The sequence below is a fragment of the Chlorocebus sabaeus genome, chromosome X (assembly GCF_047675955.1).
Source record: "Chlorocebus sabaeus isolate Y175 chromosome X, mChlSab1.0.hap1, whole genome shotgun sequence".
NCBI classification, from domain to species: Eukaryota; Metazoa; Chordata; class Mammalia; order Primates; family Cercopithecidae; genus Chlorocebus; species Chlorocebus sabaeus.
Genome location: NC_132933.1, coordinates 6,313,282 through 6,324,838, shown reverse-complemented (window position 1 = coordinate 6,324,838; position 11,557 = coordinate 6,313,282). Strand labels below are relative to the sequence as shown.

At 51.0% G+C, this 11,557-nt stretch overlaps 1 protein-coding gene across 1 annotated transcript; it reads right to left on the bottom strand.

Annotated features, from left to right (window-relative positions):
* Nucleotides 1-5,699: 5,699 nt before the first annotated feature.
* Nucleotides 5,700-6,644, bottom strand: LOC140710727 (melanoma-associated antigen 9-like). The gene has a single exon (XM_073013137.1). The coding sequence runs from the start codon at nt 6,642-6,644 to the stop codon at nt 5,700-5,702; it is 945 nt and encodes a 314-aa protein (XP_072869238.1).
* Nucleotides 6,645-11,557: the final 4,913 nt, after the last annotated feature.

Here is an 11,557-nt window from a genome sequence, read left to right as displayed (position 1 = left end):
ATGTTTTTGTCCCCATGCCACACAGCCCTGCCAGGTGAGATGGCCTCGGGCAGGGTAGGGGATGATTGAAGCAATGTAAAGCTTTTATTATTGAGTGGGTCATGCTGACTTAGTAAGGATGGAGGAAAAACACAACATCTGGGGAGGTGTGAGGAGGGCATTGTGATCTTGGTGTTGCAGAACTGTTCCCGGAAGCTTTTTTCTCTTGCTGAAGGAAAACTCGCCATGCTGCCTTTGCAAGCAGCTGCAATTTCTGTGACTCCAAACTCACGGCTGCACCCATGACAACATCTGACCTTGCTGACTAGGGGACAGAGGGAGAGGCCCCGGCTCCTCTATGTTGCCCACGGAGTACCTCCAGATGCCCTCCCTACCAGTCATGGAAAAGCCAAATTGTCTGCAAGTGAAACCAGGGGCTGAACTGGATTATGTGTCCTGTGTACTGGATACCCTTGTAGCTGGCAGGAGGTGCCATGGTGGGATGTCACAGTGAGGCCTCGATATTCTGTGCTTCCTGACTGAGTTTGGCCATCTTGGGGTGCCCAAATTATGGTACAGTGTGTGTTTGCAGGGGGACCACATGTGCCCTTGGGGTTGTAAGTCCCATGTGTGCCCTGCCTTTGTGACAGGGCCTCAGCCCTGGATGACTTTCAGGTCAGGTCACAATAGACCAGAGCTGTGTCCTGCCTGAATTGATGCCCCAATTGATTGAATTGGCCAAGTATAAAGAAAATGTTAATACTGAAATTTAAGAGGGAAGCCACGTGGCTGTCTAAGATGCACCTCTGTGGTTAGTGGGGTTTGTGTTAACTGGTTCAGTCCAGGACCCCTAACGGCATAAGTGACATCAATATGCAGCTCAGTTTCTCCCTGCTGTGTCAGGTCCTACTGATAATTTCCTGTAAAGACGCCTTGTCCAGAAGGGTGCATGGTTCAGAAAAGGAGCACTGGGCAAGAAACCAGAAGTTGAAGTAAGGTCAGTATGGTGGAGAAATGCCTGTCCTATTTTTCCCTGTTGTGTCTCCAAGCATGGACTCAAAGGCAGCCTAAATTTGAGAATTACACAAGGATAGGAAAATCTGTATGTATGAAGGTCTCTCTGTACCATCCAAGAGCTAGGAAGGCAGGCCCGTAGAGGACATGGCTAATGAGGCAAAAAAACCTGCCTCTACACCAGCCCCAATCCTGAATCTGTAACCTGCGGTGGCAGCATCAACCACAGCTGGGCAGGCATCTAAAACCCTCAAATAGGTGATTCCTGCTCTCTGACAAGAAATTTCAACCAAAAAGTATGGGGAGAGTTGGGGGGTAAGAAATGAAAAGCACTTGTGCAGGTCATGGCACAGTGGCAGAGGCCCATGAAAAGACAGGCCTACTCATAGGTGTATAGAACGCTTCCTCTCCCCTATACCTTTCCACGATGTCAGTAGGCTCCTGTGTAATAGCAGGGGAACAGTACTGAAACAAGTGCACATCGCAAACTTCATTTAAGAAGAGTCCCATGCCAGGCACAATGGCTCCCACCTATAATCACAGCATTTTTGGTTGACAAAGGTGGGAGGGTAACTTGAGGCCAGGAGTTTGAGACCAGCCGAGGCAACACAGAGTGACACTGTGTCTAAAAGAAACAAACAAAATAGAAGAAGAAAAAGTCTCTAGGGAAATCCAAGACAGGAGGTAAGAACAAAACAAGGACACCTGAGTAAAGTTTAACCTCTGACACATATAACTCCAGCAAACAGTAAACAGTCTACAGCATAGTCAGATAAAAATAAACTCTCACCTGAAAGGCCCTTTCTCTTCCATTCCATTTACCCAGGACATGACTACTGGCTTTCATCAAAAAATGTTACAAGGCATAGTGAAGGGGGAAAAAAAATCACAGGTTGAAGAGTAAATATCAGGTACAGACGCAGGTATGGCAGAGATGTTGGAATTGCCGGATTGAGAATTCATACCACTATGATGAATAGGCTAAGGGCTCTAACGGAAAAAGTGAACAACATGCAAGAACAGGTGGGTGATATAAGCAGGGAGATGGAAACTCTTTAAGAAGAATCACAAGAAAGCACTAAAAATCTAAAACACTGTAAATAGGCAATAAAAGAAAACAGACAAATTAGATTTCATGAAAATTAAGAACTTTTGTGCATCAAAAAGCACTATGAACAGAGTCAAAATGCAAGTCAAAGACTGTGAGAAAATATCTGTAAATCATATATCTGATAAGGGATATATACCCAGGATGTATAGAGAACTCCTGAAACACGACAAAACAACAACAGCAACAACAACAAAATCAAAAATGGGTAAAATATTTGAATAGACATTTCTCCTAAAAATATATGCAAGTGACTGATGAGCGCCAGAAAAGATACCCAACACCACTAATCATTAGGGAAATAGGAATCAAAGGCACGATGAGCCACCTCCTCCAACTCACTAGGATGGCTACTGTTAAAACAAATAAAGCAAGAAGGAACCAGGAAATAACAGGTTGGCAAGGATGTGGTGTTACTGGAATCTCTGTGTTGGTTGGAATGTAAAATGTTACAAAATTGCTGTGGGTAGCAGTATGTGATTCCTCACAAAATTCCAAATAGAGTTACCATATTATATAGCAATTCCCCTTCTAAGTGTATACCCAGAATAAGTAAAAGCATAGTCTCAAAGAGATAGTTGTAGACCCATATATATAGCAGCAATGTTCACCGTAGCTAAACTGTGAACGCAGCCTAAGTGTCCCTTGACACATAATTGGATTCGGAAAATGCAATATACATGCAATGGGAAATTATTCAGCATTCAAAAGGAAGGAAATTCTGGCATAAGGTACAGCGTGACTGAACCGGAGGACACTATGCTAAGTGAAATAAGTCAGGTATGAAACGACAAATACCGTAGGATATCATTTACTTATGGTACCTAGAGTGGTCAAATTCATAGAGACAGGAAATAGAAAGCTAGTTACCAGATGAGAGGGAGGAAAAATGGGGAGTTATTGTTTAACGGGTATAGTGTTTCATTTTTGTCAGAGGAAAAGAGTTCTTCAGATGAGACATGGCAATGGTTGAATAAGGGTATGAATGTATTAAGACCCCTGAACTGTGCACTTCCCATGGTTAGGAGGATTTATGTGATATGTGTTGTATCATGATAAAAATAATTTATTAGGAAAAATAAAACAACGCCCACTATAACAGAAATGAAGGATATCTTTGATTAATTCATCAATAGGCAGAATCCAAACCTGAAATGCAAAGAGAGAAAAAAGGAAGGAAAAAACAGAACAGAATATTCAAGAAGCGTGAGACAGTTACAAAAGGCACCATTGTGTATAACTGAGATACCATGCTCAGAAGGTGAGAAAGAAACCAAGGAAATATTTGAAGTGGTAATGGCTGAGAATTCCCTCAATTAATGACAGACATGAAACTGCAGATTCAGGAAGCTCATGGAACAGGAAACAGGATAAATACTAAAAAGTATACATCTATGTATATCATATTCAAACTGCAGAAAATCAAAGAGAAAAAAGTCTTGAGAGAAGCTGGAGGAAAAACAAGTGTGAAAGAAATCCATATTACGTTTCTCTGTTTATCCTTCCAACACTTGGCCGCCTAGCCTGACTCCTGAAAGGGAAATGCAAAGCAATGTGAGGACACCAAAGACTTACCTTCTAGCTAGAGGATCAGAGGAAGTCCCCAGGGACCCAGTGAACTTGGGAAAAACCACTGAGAGTAGCAAGTGTAAGCAAGAGAACACATTAAATTGAGCAGAAATTCCTGGGCCCAACCTAAGGTGCTCATGCAGAAATCTTCATAGTTACTAAGGACTGGAGGAATGAACTAGTGGTAGATCATCACCCAGTTCTCAGCCATTATTCAGGATGACTCAGAAATACAATGGATGCAAATATCACAGCACCACCAACATCCGAATATGTCTTTTTTCAAGCACACCTGGAAGACTTGCCAGGCAGATTGTCTCTTGGGTCATAAAATAAACTTTTTTTTTTTTTTCTTAAGACAGAGTCTGGCTCTGTTGCCCAGGCTGGAGTACAGTAGTGAGATCTCATCTTACTACAGCTTCTGCCTCCTGGGTTCAAGGGATTTTCCTGCCTCAGCCACCCGAGTATGTAATACCATTTGACCCTAGACTCTAGAACTCTGGGATTTCGTAAATGTTGTTGTTCTCCAAGACTTACCAGAGAATATACAGCTCAACAGGACATGGGATAATCAGCCCAAACAGGAAGTTTCGTCAATGAAATTAAGTATTTCCTCTTTGCGAATGTACTTCAAAAGTCGGGTGTTCTGGAGTCTTGCGCAGCTGAATGCAGCTCAGAGCTCCTAGAATCTGAATCGAGAATCAACTCCTTTCCTCTCTGCCACCTGCTTTTTGATCCAAGACACTGTTTTCACTTATTTTGTTAACACTCACAATCTAACCTTTGCTTACAATTGGTCAAATCCCACCTGAGATAACTTGATTAGAACGCCTTTTAAATACAATCAACTCTGGCTCTCCCAGACAGGCAGAAAAGCACCTGGCCAGTGACTTCTGGGCTTCCCTTCCTGGGAGATTCACCTTCATCTTGCGGGAAACCCTTGCAGATGATAGGTATCCATCACCTAGCCCCTGCACTGTGTTCAACCGCACCGAGACGAGAGCGCTGGACAATTTCCTTCTATTCCTGTCCCAGGTGGAGACTCTTCTCTGTTCATCCACTATCCAAAAGGAACTGCTGAGCAGTTCTCCATTCCAGGCCTTTCTCTCATCCTCTGAGAATCTAGCTCTGGCACCATCCAGCTTCAATAGAATTACCTCCCCCAGAAGGAATTGCAGTTTCCCAAAGCCCGAAAGACCCTGGCTCAGGGCATATACACTCGACTGCTGCCACCTAGAGCCGCAAACCCTCACCCATGTTTTATTTTCCTCTAGTTCTTAGAGGACATGGCACCATCTTAATTTTAGGATTGTGGCTCCTAGACTTCACCACCCTATGGGGAAGGGGTGGGTCTGGCTTACCTAGCCTCTCTACTACTAACCCAGGGTTTTCCGAACAACAGATGCTCAGTGCATGTTTGAAGAAAAAATGAGCCAGTGAATAGGAAAGATTATTCTTTCAATTTTTATTTCTCTTACATTCTCAAAGAAGCCAAGCAAATCCAGGTATACATGTATATATTTTAATTTTACAGGGGAGAGAAAGAGGTATAAGGTAAGAATTAACCACATTTTCATTTCATTATTTCTTTATGAGCTCTATTTTGCTGCTAAGTTCAAGTTTCTAAAAAAATTATTAATTCCTCTGCTATGTTATCTTGCCCCAATTCACAAAATAACAGGGATTTCCCCATGTGAATCAAAAGCAAGAGTCTTACTCCCAAATAACATAAACAGCAATAAGTGTGACTACTGTCATTCATTAACCTCGACAGTGAAGTTCATTAAACTGACCATTAAAAGAACATTTGAACAATTCCAAAGGGAGCAAAGATAAATCTCCAAATCACCGAATAGATAAGGAACCCAGAGAAAACATACAGTGTGTTCACTTCCACCCACTGCCACTGAGAACGCTGATTGCTCTCTTCAAACACAGAGTGAAGAATGGGCCTCATGTCGCATGGGGCAGGGCAGCTGCTGAATGGGGCCCTGACCCCACAAACATTGGCCCTGGCTGCAGCTGGTGCTCAGACTCCCTCTTGTTCCCCCCCAAAAGCCTCTTCATAAAGGGATGGGTAGCAAATGGGCTCTCTTGCATTGACCATGACCAAATAATTTATGACCTTCTCATAGTTGGTTTCAGCATGGGCCTTTGAACCCCACAGGAACTCATAGTGCGCAGGATCACTGCCGGGCACCTGCCGGTACTCCAGGTAGTTTTCCTGCACCCAATCTTGGGTGAGCAGCTTCCTGGGCTCCCCATAGAAAACGTGCTCCATCCCAACATACACCCCCATCACACTCAACGCTTCCCAGATAACCTCTTCGGGGGCGCAGTCGTCTTTGGTTAAGATCACACCCAGGATAATGATCAGGAGGGCCGCCTTGGGCATGCTATGATCATTACCCAGCATGCTATCGCATGAGAGGCCAAGAGCAGTGACAAGGATGTAGGAGGGGCCGGCGGGGTCCACCTCCTTCACCTCAGTGCCAAAGATCAGCTGCATGAACTCGGAGGCTTTGCCGAAGATTACAGGAAAGTAGTGCTTGTAATTTTTGATGACACTCTCCAGCATTTCTGCCTTTGTGACCGGCTTCTTGACTCGATATTTGTGGAGCAGGAAACGAACCAACTCAGCCACCTTCAATTTCAGTACTTCTTGGAACATGAACTCCAGGTGAGCTAGGTCGACCGAGGTGCTTGGCCCTTCATCTTCTTGACTGCTGGAGCCCTCATCGAATTGGCTCCATAAAGTGTAGTAGACGGAAGTGGAGGAGGAAGAGCCTCCCTGAGGACTCTGGGGAGGACTTGATGACCCAGCAGCAGACACCTCCTCCTCCTCATCAGAGGAGGAGGTAGCCTCCTGCTCCTCGCCTGTGGGATCTTGTGCACCCATCAGGCCCAAGTCCTCTCTTTGGGCTTCAGGGTCTTCATCAGGCTTGCAGTGCGGACTCCTCTGCTCAAGAGACATGATGACTCTGGTCAGGGCAGCAGTCGGGAGCGTGGGCAGGAGCTGGGCGATGGAGACCCACAGGCCTGGGGAGAGAGGGAGTGTGTGAGAAACTTCAGCTGAGAACCAAACCTTGGAGGTTCTAACAAAGGCTGACTTACAGGTCTTCTTCAGTGCTGCTCGGGGGCCTCTTGGGGCTCCTGTCCTCCTGGTCAGCCTGTCCTCTGAGAACCTGAAGGAGGAAGTGAGAGGGCTACTCAGCATGCAGCTGGCCTGCAGAGATCAAGGCTCTATGAGTGATAGTAGGGTGGATGGGGTCAGGTGCTCTGGGTTCACATGTGTGCTGGGGCAGGCGGGGCCCTTGGTGCACATTCAGGGCGAACACTTCACCTTCACTGCTGACACTGCCTGGGCCTCTACTGCTCTGTGACCTGAGGACACTGTCTCAGACCAAGGCCTGCCTGCTTCCTGGAACTCCTGGAAGAGGAATCGAGGGGCCCTTAGGCAGCAGACTGCAGGCAGAGCCCCGGTCCCTCAGTGCCGTCAAGAGGGCGAGCTGGACACTCTGAGTTCTACACTTTTGGGGTGGATGGTCCCCTCTGTGCTCATTCAGAGCCTTCACCTTTCTCCTGGCAGGGACTGGACTCCATTCCTCTACGTGCCTGGGAATCTCTCAGATCAAGAGCTCACATCCCTGACATGGAACAGAAGGACATGTCCCAACCAACATCTGGACACACCTGCCCAGGGTTTCCCCGGAAGTACAGTAAGAGATGTCCAAATTCAATGGGGTTCATGTGTCCTGGGATGAGGATACTGCCTGGTCCTCATCTTGATGCCTGCAGGGTCTGGAACCCTCCCTCTGTTGACCTGAGGCCCTATCTCCATGAGACACCTGAAGAGGAAGTGAGGGGAGTCCGTCCACCCAGCGGCTTCCCTCAGCTGACAGAAGGGGCAGGGTCGGGCTAGGTCCTCTGTGTTTGGTGAGTGGGGTCCTCTGTGTTTGGTGAGTGGGGTCCCCTCAGTCTGTACCTTGACTCCTGGGAGGGCCTGGGACCCTCCCTCTGCTGATGTGTGCAGCCCCCTCAGACCAAGGCCAGCCCTCCCTGACACCAATGATCCCAGGATAGACGAGGGACCTCAGCAGACAGCCCTGCCCAGGTTCTCTGGGGTGACAGTAGGGGCAGGGAAAACTCTCTCGATTTGAGAGTTTCTCTGGCCTGGTGGTACCCTCAATCCTCCCTTAGGTTCCTCACCTGGACTGCTGGCCAATCCTGGGACCACTGTGTCTGTCGAAGAAAGGGGGTCCCTGTTTTGTCCACACACCCTTTGAGAACAAAGTCCTCACCTCCCTGAGATCCAGAAACAGAGGTGAGGAGGCCCCACATCTGTCACCCCTGCGTGGAGTGTCCAGGGCTGACCCCAGCAGCTGACCCTTTCGGGTATGAGGTGGGTGTTCCAAAGTCCTCCTGTGGGTTATTCATCTTTACTCCTGCTGGGACTTATATTTCCTCGACCCCTAAACCCTTGAGATGAGCAGACATCTCCCTTTACACCAACGCCTCATCCCCCTGAGGGTTCCTCAACTTCCTGCCGTGGTACAAGTGAGCTTGCCACTTAGCACCATCCTTGATCAGGCTTCCCCCTCTCCCCCAGATCTAAGAACAGAGTTCACCTAGACTCTGTGGGGTGGCTTCTTTCTGGGCTGGGAGTACCTCCATTCCTCATGAAGGGGGTACACCTTGGGTCATGCTGATTCTGGGAGTCCTCCTTCTGCTGACCAGGTGTGGATCCCTCTGTTGAATCTCTCAGTGCCCCTGGGATCAAGGTATTCACCTCCCTGAGACTTCTCATCCCCAATCACGTGGGAGAAATGACAGCATGCCACATGTCATTCCTGCTTGGGGCCACCTGGGGCTGAGAATAGGTGACACCAGTGTCTGTGAGGTCCCTTGTTCTTTGGGAGCATGGAGGTACCTTCTTATCTTCGGTCCTCAGCAAACTTCCTCCCCGTCACTCCTGGAAGACCCTGGATTCCACCCTGTGCTGACCAGGTGTGGCTCCCTCTGCGGAGCTGAGGACGCCCCTTGGACCAAGGCCCCCACTTCCCTGAGACCCGGGAGGCAGAAGTGAGGGGGTACCTCATGGTCACTCATACATGAGATACCCAAGGCTGACCAAAGGAGCAGGTGTCAGGGGGCCTCGTCAGTCTGGGTGCCCTCTAGGTATTCGTATTTACTTCGGACAGAATCTGGCCCCTTCCATTTTGCTGAACCAGAGATGAGTCTTGCAGACCAAGGACAACTTCTCCCTTAGACCCTCTTTGAGAAAGTGTGTTTTGGGGGTGGAGTGGGGCACTTCCCTTCCTCACAGTCCTGCCTGGGGCCTCCCAAGACTGACGGCAGGGGCAGGTTTCCTAGGTCTGGGATGAGAGGTCTGGTGAATCCTTCCTCAGGGCTCTGGGACTCCTCCTTCTGCTCACCTGAGGCCCCACTCCTCATAGCACAGCCCTGTCCCCATTGACACCCGGTCTCAGAAGCCACAATGCACTATATGTGGCCACCGTGCCCGGGATAGCCCAGGTCACGATCCCCACTGAGCTGGACCCTCGGGTCCCCTCTGTCCTCCATCTTGTTCCTTCCCTGGTCTCCTAGAGGGCTGGGCCCCACCCCTCTGTGGACCTGAGTCTCTATCTGTCGGATTCCCGAGGCTGAATGAGGAGGCGCCTCGGTCTCAGATGGGGGGGGTGGGCCCCTTGTCCTGGGGTGCTGCGTCCCTTCAGGCTTCCCTTGTCTCCCAGCAGGACCTGGGCCCTCCCTCTGTTCTCCCGCGGTCACGCTAACGATACCAAGCCCCTTCCCTTGGTCAGCCCAGGATGCAGACATCAGGATCCGCTTGCCCGCCATGCCCGGAACTTCCCAGGGTTGACTGCAGGGGCACTGACTCCCTCTATGGGGCCTCAGCCCTCCCTCAGGGTCCTGACCCTGATGCCTGGCAGAGCCTGGCCCCTGCCCTCTCCTAACCAGTCCTGCCATGGTCACACCAAGCTCTGACCCAGAGTCCCCTGGGGCTTAAGCGGTGGGGTGGCGAAGGGGGGCCCAGCCTGAGAAGTCCGCCCCCGGCTGGTCCAGGGCTGGCAGCAGAGGTGGTGCTGGATTATTTGGGACCCTCTATCTGGGGTGGGCTCAGTCCTCCCTCAGCGTCTCACCTCGCCTCCTCACAGAGCCTGGGCCCGCTTCCCTCTACCGATCTTCAGCCACCACTCAGAACCAAGCCCTTGCTACTCTCTGACCCCCAGTGCGCAAGTCAGAGGCCTTACATCCGGGCACCTGGAGCTTCTCTGGGTTGACAGCAAGGGCCGAACCGGATTCTGCCGCGGGAAACTTGGGGGCTGGGGTGCGATGGGGTGGAGTAGGGGGGGTGAGGATGGAGGTGGGGAACCTGAGGCTGTAGGTCACGGTGGTGGTGGCTGGGTTAGGGGTGTGGAGGCCTTCCGCCCTCCCTCAGGGTTCTGACCTTGATTCCAGTCAGAGCCTGGGCCCAGCTTGATAAGCCCGACCCTGCGGGGTGATCCAGGGCTGGCGCAGGGGCGGCGCTGTATTATTTGGGGTCCTGTATCTGGGGTGGGGGGGTCTTGAGTCCTCCTTGAGGGTCTCGCCTTACCTCCTCACAGAGCCTGGGCCCGCTTCCCTCCACCGATATCAACCCACCCCTCAGAGCGAGGCCCCCGCTACTCTCTGACCCCTCAAGTGCAAGTCACTGGTCTTACATCCGGGCACCTGGGGCTTCCCTGGGTTGACAGCAGGGGCGGAATGAGATTCTGGCGCGGGGGGAGTTGGGGGTGGGGTGGAGTCTCTGGTGGGGTGGAGTGGAGAGTGGGGCCGAGGATGGGGCTAGGGAACCTGGGGCCGTAGGTCATGGTGGGGTGGGGGGGGCCAGCCCTCCCTCAGGGACGCCCCGCAGAGCCTGGGCCCTGCCCTCTCCTAACCAGCCCTGCCCTGGTCACACAGAGCTCTCACTCCAGAGTGCCCAGCAGCTTGAGCGGCAGACGGAGGGAGTGGGTCCAACCTCACAAGTCAGCCCCAGATCGGTCCCCGGGTGGTCCAGGGCTGGGAGCAGAGACGGCACTTGGTTCTCTATCTGGGGTGGGGACGTCCTCAGTCTTTCCTCAGCACCTCACCTTGCCTCCTCACAGAGCCTGGGCCCGCTTCCCTCCACCGGTATCAAGCCGCCCCTCAGAAGGAGGCGTGTCCCTTCTCTCTGCCCCCCAGTGCGCGCGTCAGTGACGTCACATCCGGCCTCCAAGCCTGGGCCTTCCCTGGGTCGACAGTAGGGGCTGAACCCGGTTCTGGCGGAGTAGGGGTGGGGATGGGGATAGGGGCCCTCAGTCATCCCTCAGGGGGTCCTGACCTTGATGCCTGGGTCTGGATCCCCATCCTCTGCCGATTGGGTCTGCTCCTCTGGGACCAAGTCTCTGACTCCCAGTCACATGAGGTGGCAGTGAGGGGAGGGGTGTGGTCGGGGTGACAACATTGCCAAGGTCTTCCAGGGCTGACAGGAGGGGCTGAGCTGGATTCTGTGGCCCCTCTATGTGGGGAGGGTGAACCTTCAGTCCCCACTCAGGAGGGTTCTCCTGGCTCCTGCTCTTTGGTGAAGTGATGGGTGGGAGATGATCTGTTCATGTCACCTTTGAGCATCTGCTCAGCTGCACGCATTGCAGAGAATGGCTGTGGGTCCAAGGCTAGATGCTCCCTGGGGGGCTGCAGCACCTGTGATTGTAGGACCTCTGAGCGAAGATGCACACCTTCCCATGGGGGCTCCTCCCCAGCCAGAGCTAGACTTTGCAAACCTTTTGTCCTAAAAGATTTATTTTTACAGGGAAGAGGCTGAGCAGCAGCAAGAGATTTGGAGAAGCCATGTGTTTTGAAGGTATC